This window comes from Mastigoproctus giganteus, chromosome 2, assembly GCF_048544385.1.
Source record: "Mastigoproctus giganteus isolate SK-2022 chromosome 2, ASM4854438v1, whole genome shotgun sequence".
Classification (NCBI taxonomy): domain Eukaryota; kingdom Metazoa; phylum Arthropoda; class Arachnida; order Uropygi; family Thelyphonidae; genus Mastigoproctus; species Mastigoproctus giganteus.
Window position 1 is genome coordinate 87,066,399 of NC_143576.1, and position 19,586 is coordinate 87,085,984.

General features: G+C 34.0%; 1 protein-coding gene across 2 annotated transcripts in view; it reads left to right on the top strand.

The window, feature by feature from the left end:
* The window catches only part of LOC150089393 (uncharacterized), a 160,578-nt gene extending 149,691 nt beyond the window's left edge, over positions 1 to 10,887 (top strand). The window contains exon 3 of one of the 2 annotated variants that reach the window (XM_090389385.1): positions 10,701 to 10,887. In XM_090389385.1, coding sequence (XP_090245511.1) covers positions 10,701 to 10,739 — 39 coding nt within the window. In that variant the 3' untranslated portion in view covers positions 10,740 to 10,887. Of the gene's footprint in view, positions 1 to 6,488; positions 7,193 to 10,700 lie in introns of those variants that run through there. The other variant, XM_090389382.1, reaches the window with a different exon arrangement.
* The last annotated feature ends 8,699 nt before the right edge of the window (positions 10,888 to 19,586 follow it).

The window sequence follows — 19,586 nt, forward strand, 5'->3', positions numbered from 1 at the left end:
GTAATAAGGTTAATTAAGTTTTCATTGCTTGCAGAAACATTCACTTATTAGTCAGCATGAAAGCCATGGAATCAGAAGATTTTGCTGGAGATAAGTTGGACTCATGCAACATCAATTATATGGATAATTCTAAATGTCATGTGCTATATTATACATGCAAAATTGGGTTAAAATTATTTAAAGAATTTGAATTTGAAGAGCAACAGCTGATAGGTCAATGTGGATTAAAACTGGATGAAGACACAATTTGTCTACATCGTGAAGCTTTGCTTTTGACATTTGAATTTTTGCAGTGTTCATGTTGCAGTCCTTTCCAGAAGGAAAATCATATGGTGAAAACAAGTTTACAATCAATTGATTTGTCAATGACAGACTACCTAAAAGACCTAACAAAGGTAGACATAAAACCAGGCCAGAAGCTGTGCCATCATGCTGAAAAGCATGATGATCAGACCATGATGATAAAATGCATGTGACTGAAAGCTTGATCACAAGTTTGATGGCTATTGGTATTTCTCCTCAGCAAGTGGTGTGTCACAGTTGGTGCACCAGGAACACATTCTGTATGTGTATGCACATTCCACCAAAATGTCAAGTTAATGCTAGCAGCAAATTTCAGAGACTCACAAAGCTATGCCAAAAGGAAGGCAAATCAAGTACAAGGTGTAATTGCCAGTAAAATTGCATCTATTGGTGACTTGGATCCAAATGACATCATGGAGTCAAGTGCAAGTCATCACTGTGGAAACTGCTTAGACTAAAATGAGCTGCTGAAAGAAATGAAAGAAAAGTTAGTGGTATCAAGTCATTCAGAAATACTTCAAATATTAACACTAGCTCCAGTTAGTTGGTCCATAAAGAAAACAATGGAAGAGTTTAGTGTCTCAGAAAGAATGGTCAAGAAAGCTAGAAAACTTAAAGCAGAAGAAGAAATAATGGTCATACCTGGAAAAAAAGCATGGAAAAAAGCTTTCTGAGCAAGTAAAGCAAAAGATAATGGAATTTTTTGAAGATGATGAATTTAGTCAGATATGCCCTGGAAAGAAAGATTACATTTTCATTAGAAATGCCAATGGAATAAAAATGCAAATGCAAAAGCGACTACTACCCAGCAACTTGAAGGAAATGTTTATAACTTAACGAGATAGAAATGGATCTGACATTGGATTTTCCTAAATTTTGGGAACTTCAACTCAAGTGGTGTGTCACAGTTTGTGCACCAGGAACACATTCTGTATGTGTATGCACAATCCATCAAAATGTCAAGTTAATGCTAGCAGCAAGTCTTGTTGAATGTGATTACAAGGTTCTCATTGGTAAAACAGTCTGTGATTTGGAGTCAAAAGATTGTATGCTTCATCAGTGTGAAAAATGTCCAGGAATAGATGAATTAAAAAAGTTTCTAGAGAATATTTTTGAAAACAGTGAACCAAAGATATTATTGAATTCAAGTAAGGGATACACACTGACAGAGATACACTGGACACAAAGCAATTAACAACAGAAGATTTTATTGAAGAGTTGAGTACAAAGATATCTAACCTTTCCTGTCATCACTACATTGCTACACATCAAAGCTACCATTTGAAGTCAACAAAGGAAAGCCTAATGACAGGAGAATTAGTCATCTTGATAGTTTGCAGAAAATTATTCATCTGTTGTGCAAGATGCTGTTCGAGGGTTCCAATGGGAGAATAGCCAGGTTACATTGCATCCATTTGTCATTTATTACAAGGATGTTGAACTTCAGAATATAAGTTTCTGCATAATCAGTGACTGCCTTCGACATGACACAATTGCAGTGCATGTTTTTCTAACCAACTTAATTGAATATTTGAAGAGTTTCATGACAGAAATCATGCACATTTACTACTTCAGTGATGGTTCTGCAGCTCAATACAAGAATTTCAAGAATTTTATTAACTTGTGTCATCATCAGAAGGATTTTGATATCAGTGCTGAATGGAATTTCTTGGGCATTGGCCATGGCAAGTCACTGCCATGGCCAAGGAATTGGTGGAACAATAAAACGATTGGCAGCACGTGCAAGTCTCCAATGCCCAATTGAAAACCAAATCCTGACACCAAGAAACATGTTTGAATTTTGTGACAAGCATGTGACTGGAATAAAATTCTGTTTTGTTTCTACAGAGGAAACTGAGCAAGTAAGGCCATTTCAAGAGAAAAGATTGATAGACGGTCTTACTATTGCTGGAACAAGAGAAAAATCATCACTTCATTCCTATTGATGCAAGACAGATTCGTGTTTGCAGAGTATCAAACGACACACCATCATCATTTGTAGCTCATGTAGATCAGACTAGCGAAACCAATATTCAATATGTGCCAATTGTTAATTTAAAACCTGGCCAATACATTGCCTGTATTTATGACAATAATTGGTGGATTGGAAATATTTGTGAAATTTCATTTGAAGAACATGATATATTGGTAAATTTCATGCATCCTCATGGAGAAGCTTGCTCATTTCACTGGCCTGCTAGACAAGATGTCTGTTGTATTCCTGAACAACAAATTATTGCCAATCTTCCAGCACTAAAAACAACAACAATGAGATGACAATATAGCTTGCCTGAAGTAGTAATATCTACCATGAATGAAAAATTCAAGTCCATTATGAAGCAGTGATTCAATATCTTCACACTCACTTGCTTATTTCAAATTGTATTGTTTTAAATAAATTTTATTGCAGTTATAACTTCTTTCAAGCTTAGAACCCAATAGAACATAGTCTTCATGCTTGGAATCCTGAATAAAGATCACTTTTCAGGCTTGGGAACTTGCACTAAAGAAACCCATGCAATTTCTTTTCTTGCGATTTGCACTCCCCATTGTAAAAAATACAGATCTTTTTGTGCATTAGCAATGGCAATATATCCTTTCTCCTTAAACCAAAGGGCAGAGTAATTGCAGAAAATTTCACACTTGTAAATGCAATAGTTCTGTCCTTATTGAGATGTGAAACTTCGCCATCAAATAAGTATGCAAATATTATGTGGAAAATATAAAATGTTTAAGGCCATTTTTTAGGCCTTAAGTAGCAAGACATTGATCTGAAAAACATTAAACTGAAAAATCATGATTCCTGTTGCTTAAAAACTGCTCTTTCCAATGGTGGCAAAAACGAGAGAATTGAAGGTGTCCCACATTAAGATATTTGCCCCTAAAGATAGGTCAAATTTTGAGTCTATCTTTGAAGGAAAATATCTCAGCCAGCAACCAAGTACAAGAGCTTATATTTAGTTAGGCTGAATTCATGCAGATGTTAAATGGAATGCCCAAAGAAGAAGGTACCAAAGGTTTTTATTTCAAAGTTATGACTTTCAAAAGTCTTGCTTAAATTTGTCATGACAAATTTTTGGTGCCAGTTTTAGACCACATTATAAAAAATGTGGTTTTTGAGCCTGGACACCAAAAGTTTTATATTCTCTGCCAAAAGTTAACTAGGTATACCACGTTTCAGAGCACTACCTCTCAATGTTGTGCAACAGTAACACTTAAAACTTTGAAAATTTTTTGTGATTTGCTCCACGTAACACAAGTGACCTCCACAAAAAAAAGGTGCTGATGCCTCAAGCATACTACATTTTGAACTGAATTTTTGCACAGCTTCTTTGGAAATCCGTTTAAACATCTACACCAAGTTTCAACAAAACTGAAGATGGTCGAGCAGGGACCATCTTCAAAATTAGGCCACTTGACATGAAATCACCCACGAGGAAGTTTTCATTATCAGTTCCATCAGCGTTTCAAACTCCCAGGTAGCAAGCGCTAGCTGTCATACCCAGAAGAATGTCTCTGACAAGCCTCAGGGTTGATAGTGGATTAAGTTACACATATCAAATGTCTTACAGTCTGCTTTTGAGGCAGAATTCATATGTGACATCCTCCTTAGGACAGTTATTATTTGCCATATGGTGAGCATACTACCCACACATCGTCCTCCTGGGGCTTTGTAGTAGGTAGAATAAGTTCAATGAAAGCTCTTTAGTCACATGAAACTTTTATTTTTTGCTTATGGAACCTCAATGGGGTCCCTACATGATGATGCTATTATAAATAAACACCAAAAACATTTCATACTGCCTCCACTTACTAATAATACATTCCACTACAGAAGAGGAAATTGAGAAAACATCATCCTGCTTTTATCCAGAAGAGTTAGTAGGACCCACAAAACTGTAATTCAATTACACTCTGATAGTTCAGACTTCAATATTCTGAAGTCTGAACCTTAATATTCTGAGCTGCAGAACTGCTGGAATGGTCACACAAATAACTGAATTCATCTCAGAATAATTGTTGAATGTGGATTTTCTCAATACATCATTTTATCAACTAAACTCCACTGCCTACAAAAATCAAAGGACAACGAATTTGTAAAATTGAAACCCATGCTTAAGATGAAAAATTTGGCCAACTAAATAACACAGAGGTATCCATCCCACAGCTAGCCCACTTCTTCACATCGTGTGGCCTGCGACCACTTACACACCCTTCAAGTTTTATGCATCCCATGAATTTAAAACTAGCCTGTCACAAAAATATAGTTTCACAATATCCATTTTTAATAATATTCAATTTTTCTATATTGTTATCTTACATTTCGTGTATCTTCCTCTGAATTTAGCAATATTATTACCATATGTGGGAATGCTATTAGTATTTATATAATAACTTCCTTATGTCCCTCCATCCAGAATGCTCTTTGAGCGCTTGAATAACTCAAAGATTAAACAAGCTTTAAACCTGATTCCTTTTGCAACAGGTTTTATTTTGCAGTAAAATTAAGAGAGAGAAAAAAAAAAAATCAAAATCATTTACTTTGAAGAGAAGACAATTTCTTGGCTTTTGTCATCACAATCAACAAATCTTAGTGTCAGACTTTCAACAAATTTGATATTTTTGCTCATGGACAACTTTTTGTATCAGTTTCCTACTGATACCTTATCTAGCAGTTAAGGGAGCAGAGGGAAATGTTTTTGTAATTACTTTGATATCAATCTTTACTACTACTTCTCTGAAACAGTTTTGATGATATATTTGCCATGGGTATCCTTGTTATGTAATAATTGGTGGATTTTTGTATTTAATGTTAAAAAAAAAAAATGTAAATACAAAAACCGACAATAAATATATTCAAGAAATAAATAATTAATGGCAAGGAACTGGTCATGTGGCCTGTAACCTTCTGGATTGTTTTGGCCCAAAGCCAAGAAAAAGGTGGACCCTTTTTTTGGCTAGAATTAGATATTCTTATATTGTTGTTGCTATTATTATTTATATAGTGTATTAGCATCTAAAGCTATATTATATTGTGTATATTATGTATGCAAAACTTGTGTTCACAGGCTAATCTGAATGTTGTGAAAGCTGAAAATCCCAGAATAAACTTATGAGGAGCCTACTCCTTCCACCTGAGATCGACTAACTACAACTCCCAGTTATTTTTTACATTAAACTTCATTAAAAGTAAGAAATCTGAACTGTTGAATGTCATCAGTTTTTTCATCGGTGCTCAACAGAGACCATTAAGTGATTTCCTAAAAAACCTTGAATTCATACATACTCAGAAGATATTTATATATATACTTACTATACCTACATACTATAATTATAATTCCTACATATTCAGAAGTATCCCAGCAGTGGGATGGGAGGACAGGTAAAATAAACCTATGTAAAGGCAACTTCTTTCCTTTTATACAGCAACACTAAAACATTCTGTTCTAACACATATCATGAGAATTTTTAAGCTTAAGTGGAAGAATATGCACCGTATATCAACAAACCAAGATATCTATCCTACCAAGTTTTTGATGCCACCCTATGTCAATTATTTACACTAGATAGAGTAAAGCCAAATCAGTTGGCACTCCTACTTCTATATTCCATGCATTCTATCTCCATATAAACTTAAACAAAACAAGAAAATATAAATAACAAAATTAAAATAACTTAATCCACCAGACATTAACAAAAAAAAAAAAAAAAAAGAGGAGGAGAAAGTGGAGAAACCTAACACAACACGTTTGATCTTGGATCTTTTCTATAGGAATGTGGCTATGGGATATCCACATGACACCAACCAAAAAAAAAAAGCATAAATCCAAGAACTGGAAAATCAGTTATTGACTGAAATATGTCAGTCCCCATAAATGCTTGAATATGACTGGTTATCTTAGTTACTCAAAGATCTTAACTTAAGGTTACTCAAAGATCATTTAAATGTTAAAATTAAGAGGGTAAATATTTTCCCCCTGTGGATGTATTACTCAATATTTGATTCTGATGTTTTAATAATTTTTGATGTGAATAAAAAAAAAACCAACATACAATGACTAATGAGTGCTGCACTCCATTCGTATCTACAAATTAACACAGGTCTCCAATGGGCTTGTGATAATTCATACATAGAAATATAAACCAGCAAATATTTCACTTAGTACTTGTCTTTTTCTTTGCAGAATAGTGACCCATACAGAATGTATCCCTGGGATGTGGAGGAATGGGATAAATTCATGAGGCACAGAATGGTACGGAAACGCAGACGCCGTGCTTTGTTTATGGGTGCAATGGCATTAGCTCTTGTAGTTTTTGTAGGTCTCATAGTTGCAGTTGTGATGGTATATTTAAGGAGGAAACAGCTGTGATTTCAATAATACATATAAAGAATGAATGAACAAAAAAATAATATAGCTTGAAGAGTGCCCACTGAACATCAGGTTTTCAGTCTGGTTCGGAAGAAAAGAATGTGAATAGCAAATTTCAGTAGCCATTTAACTGAACATGCTTCATTTGCTATTTCATATGCAACTTTTTTGTTTCAATATTACGCTAATCATAGAATGGCAATTTATCAATTGGGAATGAGTACTTTTATATTGGGACACAAAATAGTGTTTTTGCACATGGACTAATGTTTTTTTTTGTAAAGTTTATTTTTCTGTTTGTGGAAGAAGACGGGAGATTTTTATGAAGTTCCAACAGCAAAGATTAAAATGAAAGGAAGGGTTTGAAGAAAGAGAGCTGTCAACAAACTCAAATAAGCAAATTATTACAAAAAATTAAGATAGGAAAAAAAAAAAAATGTTCATATGCCAGGGGAAGGCATGAAAAGTGCTTTGTTTAAAGAGGAGTTAAAAAATCCAACTATGATTATATTTTTTGTAGTTTACATTTCCAGACATCATAAAAAACTTTTATTACATTTTATAACATACTTGTATTTAAAAGAAATACTGTTATGCATTGCAATTAATATAGTCTAGTTTTGTTTAAAAAGTATTGCAAAGAAAAACTGTGGTAAATAATGTATTTAGTTAATTTGTGATAATCATATTCAAAAGTAATTTACTTTTACACGAAATATTAGAATGATGGAACTTACTTCATTAATTCTCTTATTTTTATTCAGTGCATAAAAACCATTTAAGGTAAACCAGTGTACTAAAATTACTGACTACAGGTTCCTCCCAAGTATGTAGTATTTCAGCACAAGGCATGCTTTATTTAAATTGACATACAAACTGTCCATTCTATATGGTAAAACCACATAAAAAGGCCAATTCAGAAATATAATACAAATGAATCTAATACTTAATGAATATTGATCAGCTAAATTTACATAGACTGTAAACTTAACCTTCATCTGTTTTATATTTTAGGAATAATCTACTGTTTTTCAGTGCAATATATTTAAATAAATTTGCTTTATCAGCAATAGTTGTGTTCTTCATTATGAGTGCAGTTATTATTTTACAAGAAAATAATTAAAGCTATTGTAAAATATGTATGTGAAGGGGCTAGATTTAACCAACAGTCATAACATAGGGCTATTTTATATTACTTTTTTTTCTTTTTGCTTACTACTGTTTCTTTATTTTTTATAAAAGCAAATAAAATTATTAATACTAAATAATATCCAAGACATAAGATACAGTAAAGTGTTTTAATCAATTTATTATTTTTTTATTTCCAATTGAACAAAGTAGGATCAAAACGTTTCAGGACTGAATTTTTATTTAAACAACATTTATAGTTAATTATTCAGAGATTATTTCAAAATAATGACCTTGCTTATTGATGTGAAAACATCTTTAGTGGCACCTACTAAATTTTGGAATGAAGTAAAACCAATTTGTCACAAACACGTGAAGCAGAAATTATGCAAATTACATCACTTCCTAAATGACGCTAATGCAGTTACTAACATTGATTGTTGATGTGAAAACATCTTTGGCAGCACCTACTAAATTTTGGACCGTCTAAAACCATTTCTCATTTCTGTTTCAAAAAATGTGAAATAGGAATGATGCAAAAATTATGTCACTTTCTAAATGACACTAATGCAGTCACTAACGTTGATTCAGTAGAAGAAGTAGCGGGCGTGAGCATAAAACGTTACATCGTTACTTCAGACTGAAGTCAAACCAATTGGTAATGAAAATGCAAGATGGAAATGATGCTAACTGAGTCACTAACATTGATTTGGTAGAGTAAGTAGTGGACATGAACAAAAAACATCACGTCGTTCGTATGAAATATTTTGGACTGAACTAAAACCGATTGGTAAAGAAAATGTGAGATGACATTTAGGAAAAAATGGACGTGAGCATAAGCTCACACCCACTACTTCCTAAATGATTTGGTAAACTGGCATTCTTGAGCATAAAACGTTACGTTGTTCATAACTTCAGTTCTAGCTGTTCAATTTTAAAATGGTTCTGGTTTTCGTCAAAGATGTTTTTACATAAAACATCTTTGACATACAAAGATGTTTTATGTGAAACATGCAGAGTATACATGCACTTTTTTTATAGACTGTAAACAAACATTTTTTAATTGTAAAAAATGTTTTTTCAAAATTCTTTTCTGAAAGTTATTTGATGGAATTTGTCATAGATGCTGTAACTTCTGCTTTTCCAGAATATCACTGTCCCGTTAATGAGTTCTTTAGTTGTGGGAAAAAAATAATATATAAAAATCTGTAACATCTAAGTTGTTACAGAGTGTTTGTAAAGGTATTCTGAAATTACTGTTGCATGGTGAGCAGGAACGTTGTCAAGGAGTAACTGACTTTTTTTTCCCCTTAAAGGATAGGCCTCTTCCTTCCATTTACATTCTGCAAGTGCTTACTCAAGTGAATTTTCCTTTTGCAAAATTTTTTGTAGTTTAATTTTGACCATGTCACGTAGGCGCCTCCGTAGCCAGGTGGGCAGGAGCAGCAGTACGCAGCACACGCTTCTTGATTAGACCGGGGTTCGAGCCCATGACCACCAAATACAGAGGATGTGGAAAGGTCAGGGAATGACCACTGCATATCCCCTGAACAATATGGCCTTAATTGCTAATGCTCCTAAAAACCAAATAACAAACAAACAAACCATGTCATGTTCTCATATTTTTTTTTTTATAAACAATTTCATAAATACTGCATTAAAGGGGTGAGTACTACAACTGAGGTTTCATTTTTAATTAATACTTAATCCTATCAACAGTGTGATCTGGTATAATTTCATAATGAATTATTCTTTTATAGGCAAAAAATAATTCTAGCATAATTTATCTTTACACTGTCAATCGATTTCCCCCCCCCCATCCTGGAAGACACTGAAAAGATTTTATTCAAATGACTGGTGTTTTGTCTATGTAGCAGACAGATAACTTCATGTTTCACCTCCTGGTTCATCACAAATTTTAAGCAATTCTTTTTGAAAGCTCACACCTTGTTTTCATCTGATCTGATGTAAAACTTTGGGAACAAAGAAGTTGCATAATATTTTCATGATTAAAACATTAGTTTTAATGGCTGGGCAACTAACATGCAATATCTTCAATTCATATTCAATGACTGGTTTGAATAATGTTTGAAATGCAAGAAAGAAGTCTGTTATTTGTTGACAGGCACAAATACTTGTAGCATTTAAATATCATTCCTACCTATTTAGCTCTTGTTAAAATATTTTTTCCATACACTTCAATAATAACTTTTACAGAACCTCAAACTGATTTCTTCAACAAAAAAGCAAAAAATTTTATAGACTCATTCAAAAAGCATTATAAAAAAAATGAGACTGACAGATAAAATAAACATCACAAAAAAAATTCTAGGTTGCAAAATAAAAGAAAAGTTTTTCTTATTCAGTGTTCAGTTATTTTTTACCAAATTTCAGACACGTAACTTTTTTGATCCTGCCTTGTATATTTACAAAGTAACAAAAAAAAAAAAAAAAAAATATATCACAGTTTCAGTTGTAAGAATAAAAACTAACAGGTTGAACATTTTATAAACACATTGAGGCACCTCCGTAGCCAGGTGGGAAAGAGCAGCAGTGCTTAGTATACGCTTCTTGATTAGACCAGGGTTCGAGCCCGTCACCACCAAATACGGAGGATGTGGGAAGGTCAGGGAATGACCACCGCATATTCCCGGAGCAATATGGCCTTAGTTGCTAATGCTCCTAAAAACCAAATAACAACAATTGATTTTTTTAGAATAAATATGGGCAGTGTGGTTGGACAAAAACTTTTTACATTTATGTACTGACAACTATCATGTGCTTCTAAAGTTATCAAATTAAAAGTGAAAATAACAACAAAAAGACTATTTTTAAACTATAAACAAACTTTTATACTGGATCCAAGTTTAATTTTTTTTTTTTTTTTTTTTAATTCAGGCTGCTGACAATATAATAAGGATGAAAAGCCCAGAATAATTCACCGGGGAAAATCTACTCCCTTTTTCTGAGATTGAAGCAAATGCTATCTACAAAAGAGAGTCTCGATCAACCTTGCACTACTGATGAAATAGTGCAATACATTAGATAAATCTTTCAGCAAAGTCCACGAGTTCAATATGTCTGAAACAACAGTCTGGAGTAGTCCTTGACATGCTTACTCTTGAAAGCTTACAAGTTGAAGTTATTGAGCACATTAAAACCAAACAATAAACACAAACAGTATGGGTTTTGTTGTAACTTTCAAGAGAACGTAACAGAGCATGGTCTTACAGCAGCATGTGCTTTCAGTACCAGACACTTTTTCACTTAATCAAAAAAGTGAAATGCCCAAACTCAGTTGTAGGTTGCTGAAAATCTTCACCAAGTTATCAAAGCATGAATGGACTTCCCCTAAAATGTTTTGTGCCATCTTGCAAAAGAAAAAAATTTATGGAAAAGACATTTAGGGAATATATGCTAAATATATTCCCTAAATATGCTGAATATCAATTAATTTTCAGAAGGATGAATTGAGGTACCAAAGATGAGAGGTAGTGCTTCTGTCCCGCCAGGTCTCCACACCTAAAACAACATCATATGTTTTCTTTTTGTAGGGACTATGCATAGACTACCATGTCTGTGCTACCATTACAAATGGATACCCCTGAACTGAAACACAGAATAGCCGAAGCAGCAGTACCTGATATCATATATGCACATAGGTATCTGGAAAAAAAAAGTGGGCTGTCTTCTCTGTCCATCTATGTATATCCTAAAAATAATAAATGCCAATTTTCATTTCTGAGATAGTTGAACCACAGAAATGAAATGTTTCTGTATGGCATTAGTAGTGGCAAATGATACAAAAAAAAAAAAAAAAAAAAAAAAAATCAAGTTATATAGCATCAGCCAAAAAAAAAAAAAAAAAGAAACTTCCCATTTCACACATTCCTTCACCCTAATAGTTTGTCTAGTTCTTCCTTGATTTATTTAAGCTATCAACATCCGCAACAACAGATGGAAGTTTGTTCCCGCAATCAACCACCTGCTGGCTAAAAGCAAACTTCTGCACATCTATTCTGCAACCTACCTTCCTCAATCTGAATTTGTGCCCCCTCACATGTTTAATCTGAGCAGGAGGAAGAATCCCAACAGCACTGAGGCTTGCTGAACCATTCAAAGCCTTAAACACCTGAATCAGATGACCTAGCAGGTGCCTAGTGTACAGATGGTGCAATTTGAGGAAATGAAGCCTTTCTTGATAAGAGCACCCCTTTCTCCCCTCACCAATCTCGCTGCTCTTCTCTGTACTCTTTCCAGCAGCTCTACATCCTTCCTAAAATGAGTCCTCCAAACCTGTATGCAGAACTCAGGATATGGCCTGACTATTGCTGTATCCTGAGTTCTAGATTCAAAATACTCATTTGGTTTGTCAGCAACCTGAGCACAATCATCAACAGTTGAACCATCGATATCAAGAGGATAAATCTGATTCATACCTTTCCTTCTAGTGTTTACATAAGTAAAGAATTCTTTGCTGCTTTTCTTTGCCAAGGATTTCTCATAATCTACCTTCGCCTGCCTAACCTCCTTTGTGACTTGATTACAGACTAGTTTATCTCTACCACAAGCTTCTGTGTCGCCTAATAATTTATATGCATTCCATGTGCATATTTCTTCTCTGCCATGAGTCTGATCAGTTCATCTGACATCCATTTTGGCCTATACCTTGAAGAGAATTTCTTAATCAGTATGAGAAGCCTAGTAGCTTTTATGATTAATTCCTTAAATGCTTCCCATTTAGAATTTGCTGATGGTAAGGCCATCAGCTGGTCCCACTGTAGTCATCTTTACAAAAGCCCACCCTTTACCCTTGATGGTAGTTACATCTTTAAGTAAATCCTTCAACACACTGTTCACTGCCACGTAGTGGTTCTTTTATATGAAGATTCTTAATTCATGAATAATCACTGTTGATAATCAGATCAAGAATATTCTCTCTCTCTCTCTCTCTAACCTGATGCTGTAGAAAACAGTCATCCAATAAATCCACAAAAGCCTTGCTAGTCTGAGTGACCAACCCACAAGTTCTAGTCAATATGTGGAAAGTTAAAAACCTCCATTATAAGGCATTCTGATTTATTGGTCCACTATTTCTCTGTACAGTTGTTTGTTACACTCAGAGTTATTACACAGCACACTCCTACTCTCATTTTTGCTTTCCCAGTGCTTACGTCATACCAAACTGACTCAACGTTACACTGGCCACCCATGTCAACTCGATGCACTGCCTTAGATTTTATGTGTTTCTTAACTAAGAGCATAACCCCCCTCCTCCTATCATGCCTGTCCTTTCTATATACATTGTACTCCCCATATTCAAATTCTGCATCCCTTATATCTGAGTGATGCCACTTCTCTGATATCCCCACAAAGTCCAAAGTTCACAACTTAAATCACTACTTCAAATTCATCAAATTTATTTACTGTGCTCCTATTCTTACTCTTAGTTGCCCTAACACTTGTATTTGCTTTTTTCATGACAACCCACGGCAGGGCTTGAAATCTCCAATACATTTCTTTCCAGACTGCTGCATGTTTCAATATAAGCAGGGCAAGAATCAATGTCACCTCTGGCTGTGGCTCTAATTAATCTATTAGCATGTGCATTCCCCCACAAGCTAGGAGTTTTCCTAACATGGCCTCAATAGCATCAGCAAATATTCTTGCACCCATCCTGTAGAAACAGTCTCTCCTGTTAACAAGCACAGACCATGCTGGGAAAAGTTCTACCCGATGAGCTTTGCACAATCTCTCAAAGGCTGAATTGATTGATAAGGCTCTCATCATATACTCTCTCCTATTGTGTCTGGGCAGAAAGAATTACAGACAATTTCAAATTTAACCCTAACTTGCAACTTTTTTCATCACTTCAGTGTTAGGTGGTAAATCAAGTTTCAACTAAGTTTTCCATATCTAAATAATGTCTAAAAGTGAGCAGTAGAGTTCTTTGTAGCTGTCCAATCACAAGTTATATTTAAATGGAAGTGTTTTTGAATATGCAGTTCCAATGACAGGAGACAGTCCAAGGAATTTTGCCATTAAACATTTCCATGTCCCAAAAAATTCAAAGTCGATGCATCAAAAAAATCAGCCAGCAAAGTAATGCTGACTGTTTTTGAGGGTTCATTGGGTGTTATCCACATTAATTTTTGGAAAAAGTGATGACACTCAATTAAATTCAAAAGGGATCACAATGAGACACTGGTTAAGTTAATTAAAAAGAAAATCAAATGAGTAAGGCTGGTAATACAGTAAATTGTTTAAATACATGCAACTTCACTTCAGCTTGCAACAATGGGATATGAAGTTGCCCCACATCCTCCCTATAGCCTAGATTTGGGCTACAGATAGAATGTGAGATTATTTCAAATCTTCCAAGCAACTTTTTTTTTGTTCTCAAATATTACAAAACATCTGTGAGGCAATAGGTATTACTTCAGTGAAGTTAAAGAAAGTAAACGAGATATGCCTGGTTTCTCAGCTGAAAGAATTTTACTTGAATAGCATATAAAAACTTGTTAAGTACTGAAATGTATTGAATTATGTGGGGGCATACAGAGAAAAATATACATAAAATTAAAGTCAACTTTTTTATCTACAAGTATGTTTTTTGACTTGTTTCTATTTCTGCAATAAGAGGCATTACTTTTCAGTCCACCTTCATATCTAGTTATATATATAAAAGTACAGTAGGCCCTCAATTTAACGGACTAATTGGGAGAAGGGGTGTCGCTATTACTGATAATCCGTTAAATCAAATGTATTTTAAAAACATATACAGTCGGACCTCCTCTTTAACTAACTTCCATATAGTGAAATTTTCTATGTAGCGAACTTTTTTGATTTTCCCCTGGTCATTACATTGAAAATAGTTTCCGTATAATGAACAAAATTTCCATATAACGAACTGATTTCAAGAGACCTTGGTATGCATTTTTCGCACCTATGGCCTTCAGTCAATAAAGCTGATGCTGCAGAAAGTATGAATTAAGAGCTAAAAGGATTAAGCATTAATCCTTTTAATGCTGTTAAGCATTAATCCTTTTAATTAGTCTTTAGCTATTAAAAGCTATTAAACTTTAGCTATTAAAAGCTTTAGCTTTTAATAGCTAAAGACTAATTCCACAAATTAAGAGCTAAAATATTTTAAAATTTAATGGTGCCTGTAAAACCCTGCAGGAGGAAACTGGCCAACCACAGCCTGGAATAGAAAAAGATAGAAAAGTTTGGGAGAGGCCTTTGCCCAGCAATGGCTAAAAAGAAGTAAAACCTATACAAGTTATACACTACTATGCTGAGAAGTCTCGCTGGTCAGCTGTCTACAGCCATTGGCAAAGATTAAGGCATATTCCTGATGCGGGCATTGGCTCTGGTCAACCTACATTCTACCACAAGCATCCTATTAGAGAAAGTGATTTTCCTTTATCCCGGAAATTCATCTGTTGTTTCGAAGAAATGAGTTGTCCACACTTTCACTAAATTTCACCTGTCTCTGTTTACATGGTAACTACAAGTGGTCCCTAATTTCAGCTTTGTTTTGACTGTTGTGCACGTAACCTTACAGTTTCTAAGAGGAAATCCTTGAGTGTAGTATGAAAAAGTGGGAGTGCTCAATTGCGTAGATTGTGGCATTAAAAAAAAAAAACACTTTAAAATTTGATGTCCCTGCCAGTAGTGTCAACCATTCTGAAAAACCATGTTTTCATTCTCAAACTTTTTGAGGAAATGGGACCCAATGGGAAGCGTGCAAAATTATGCCTTTGGGAAGATGTAGATGAAGCAGTTTTTAAGTGGATGAAGTTGATTCGAGACCAAAACATTCCAAGTCAGTTCTGGTTGGCTGGACAAGTTTAAAGAGCGTAATGGCTTACTCGAAAAAGTTATTTCAGGGGTTGCAATCGAAGAAAACTATACCCATTGGAAAAAAAAAACAGTTTTGAAAAAAATTACGGAGGACTACGAGTCCAAAGACATATTCAAAGTTGATGAAACATGTCTATTTTTTAAATGTTTTCTGAACAAGACACTGACTTTTAACGGTGATAAATTCATTGAGGAGGCCTCTGGAGTCAGGAACTCTATGATTCATCTATGATGCTACTAAAACACTGACTCAAATCAATAAAATGCCTTTATTAAACAAAAAATACACATACTGACTGTATAAACTGTATATTAAAATAAAATAAAATGGTATATAACAAGAATAAAATATAAAATTAAAAGTGCTAAAAAGATGTTTAAAATCACTAAAAACCACTAAAACAGGAACTTTCGGCAGCAGTGGCCACCTTCATCAGCAATAATGGTTGCAGGTTATCCGACAATCTATATATGTACACATATAAGACCCAGCAGGTCCGTGACACAAACTATGGCACCTGCGCACAGTCCACTTCTCATGCGTTGGAACAAACCACTCTAAAACATACATCTCTCAGGATAAGGGCTTCAAAGAGTGGATGTCCAGATGAGCATATCCTTACAAACTCTATACTGATTTTAAACATCTTTTTAGCACTTTTAATTTTATATTTTGTTGCATTTTATTCTTGTTATGTACCATTTTATTTCATTTTAATATACAGTTTATACAGTCAGTATGTGTATTTTTATTATTTTTTTTTGTTTAATAAAGGCATTTTATCAATTGTTTTAGTAGCATCACAGATGAATCAAAGGTCATAAATGTTTAGGTGGTAAAAATAGTAATGAGAGAATTACACTCCCGATGGCAAATATGGCTGGTAATGAAAAACTGAAGCTTTGGTAATAGGCAAAAGTAAATAACACCGATGTTTCAAAGGAGTAAAGTCATTAGAGTTGGACTACAACTACAACAAAAAACCTTGTATGATGCGAAATTTTTGAGCAGTGGATTTTAAATTTTGATAGGAAGATGATGAAAGAAAACAGAAAAATCGCATTGATGGTCGACAACTGCCCTGCCCACCTTCACTTGGTAATTTCGAAACTTACAAGTACGAAGCTTGTTTTTTTTCCTTCTAAATAATTCGTCTTAACTGCAGCCAATGGACCAAGGCATTATCAAGAATTTGAAAATGCACTACCGAAGGTGCATACTGAAAAAAAATTATACTGAGAATAGAAACCAACCAACCTATAGATTCTGTTAAAGATTTGTGGATGTGCACATCAGAGTTGGCAAACATGTGGAGTCAAGATGTGACAGCAGCAATGATTAAGAATTGTTTTGCCAAAGCAGGTTTTGCTAAAATGCTAATTAACAGAGATGAGAGGGATGAACTACTAGAAGACATTGAGCAATGTTGGGAAGAGTTCCAAGCGAGGTTTGATCAGTGGAGAAATTGTTCTTGACAAATTTTTAGGAGTTGATATTGATGTCATAGTAGCTGAATATCCGAGTGACTCCAAGTATTTAAGGAACTAGTGACAATATCGACAATGAGTTGGATGAAAATGAGGACAATGTTAAACAGCAGTTGGCAGCATTTGAAACTTTGCATCAAGGCCTTCAGTGGGAAGGAAATGTAACAGAAAATATATCTGAGTGTTTAAAGTTTAAACAAATGTGAATATTTTTATGAACAGTGTATAACAGAAAATAACCAAATATTTTAAGACATAATTCTTAAAAGTGTACTGATTGTGGGCACCATGTAAGTAGTCATTTCTTAATATGCATCTATTAATAAATTGTTTTAAAATGTTAGAAAATGTATTCATTCCCATATTTTACTATATTTCTGAATTTACATTATTTTTCATTGTTGAAAAGGTCATATTTCTTTATAATGAAATTTCTGTATAACGAATTTTTTCAAGGGAGCAATCGATTTCATTATATAGAGGTCCGACTGTATTAATAACAAACGTAATGTACAGGATGTATTAAAATGTTATTATAATGTATGTATTAAAATGTACATTGAGTAATTTATACATGCCACTAAAAACATCTGTTAAAAATATAAAAATAAATTAACGACAGGAACCAAACTTTATTTTAATTAAAACAAGTCAAAAACTATGTAATGTAACTAATGGAATGTTTCCACCACTTTTTTTTTTTATTTTGTTTTTCTTAAAGCTCACACAAAGTTGTTTTCAAATGTGAACATTAGTTTTTTCATTTAAATCTATTTTAGAGGGAAAAGAATACTTTAAAATTCTTAAACCCCATTGAATAAAAAAAAAATACAAAAAAACGTTAAAAAAAAGATCCATAATATTCACTATTAATATTAACTTAATTGAAAGAATCACAATTTTCAGAGTCAGAAACAACTGTCATTTGGAGTGAGAGGGGTTAATTCCTTGCTGGTAGAGGTTTCTGGTGAAACAGGTCCAGTTGATGAAGTGGTCTTGAAGAAATCATCAAGCTTCAGTTGCCTTACACCTTGGTGCTGCTTCCTTATTACTGTAGATTGAAATTCTCTAAAATGTTCATAATAAGGAAGCACATCAGGGTCTGATGATGATTCAATATAATGTACTATGTCATCCATATGTTGTCTTATAACAGACAATTTAAGATGAGGTGCAACTGATTCTTCATCTTTGTCATGATCATCGTCCTCTTGTTCTCCATGAAGAACATGTTCCGCAATCTCTATTTTACAAAAAATTTGATAGCCCGGATCACCTTTATCATTTTCGATCTACTGTTCCACATAATTCTTAGTTGGGTTTTTGTTGCCGGCCCTCAGAAGAGTGTCCTGAAAATTATACGCCTCAACTCCCTCAAAGTCCATTTCTGGTTCTACAACATACAACTTCCAAGCAATGGCCAAGGTAGAAATATATTTTTCCACGCAGCTGCTGAGTTGAAGATAGCAGAACTGATGTTGTATGCATGTAAATTTTACAGCGTCCTGGTGCCTTCTGTAGCTTCTTCTGCATCTTCTGTTTCTTCCAAAACAAGCATCACCTATTCCAAAAACTTCTTATACAACCTCTTACATGCAACGATTACACCTTGATCCATCAGCTGTATCAGTTAGGAGGCAGAAAAACACATTTAATTCTTTAATCCCTGCTAACTTAACTCTCAGCATTAGGGTGAGCAGGTGCATTATCTAGCAGCCTTTATTTAATGAGAAGGAAATTTTCCATAGTTTTGCCGATGGTAGCACATTGCATTCCACTTTCCATTTTGAGAAACCTTGCCCTGCTCAATCAGCTTCAACTTCTCAAATATTTGCTACCAATTCCTTAAATGCCAATCTTCAGATAATTCTCCAGTAGGGCAAAGACAACTTAGTTGATTTCAAGCCTTCTAAAACTCAGTCTTGTCATATATCTCGCAAAAAGGATTCTTCTGTTCCTATGCTTATCTTTGGTGACACTCCAATTTCTAGGCAAAATGATATACAGTGAAACTTCCTTTAACGGACAGCCATGGGGAACGAAAATGTGTCCGTTAGAGAGAAGTGTCCGCAAACAAGAAGTCTGAGGGAGAAAAAAAAAAAAAGAAAGTAAGAAAGAAAAATTGTTAAACGTTTAACGTAAAATTAAATTAAAATATATACACATTTTGAACAATATTTTTGTAAATAATATACAATTACATAAACAAGAGATAAAGAAAAATCGTTAAACATTTAATGTAAAATTAAATTAAATTATATACAGATTTTGCACAATATTTTTGTAAATAATATACATACAATTGTGCTATGCATATTATGACTTTATCTTAAGAAAAATACATACAGTAATCACTTATTTTCTTCTGCACCTTCTTCCGGCTGATAATTTTGCTTTCAACATTTGTTTGGAGTGAAGAAACCATCGAAA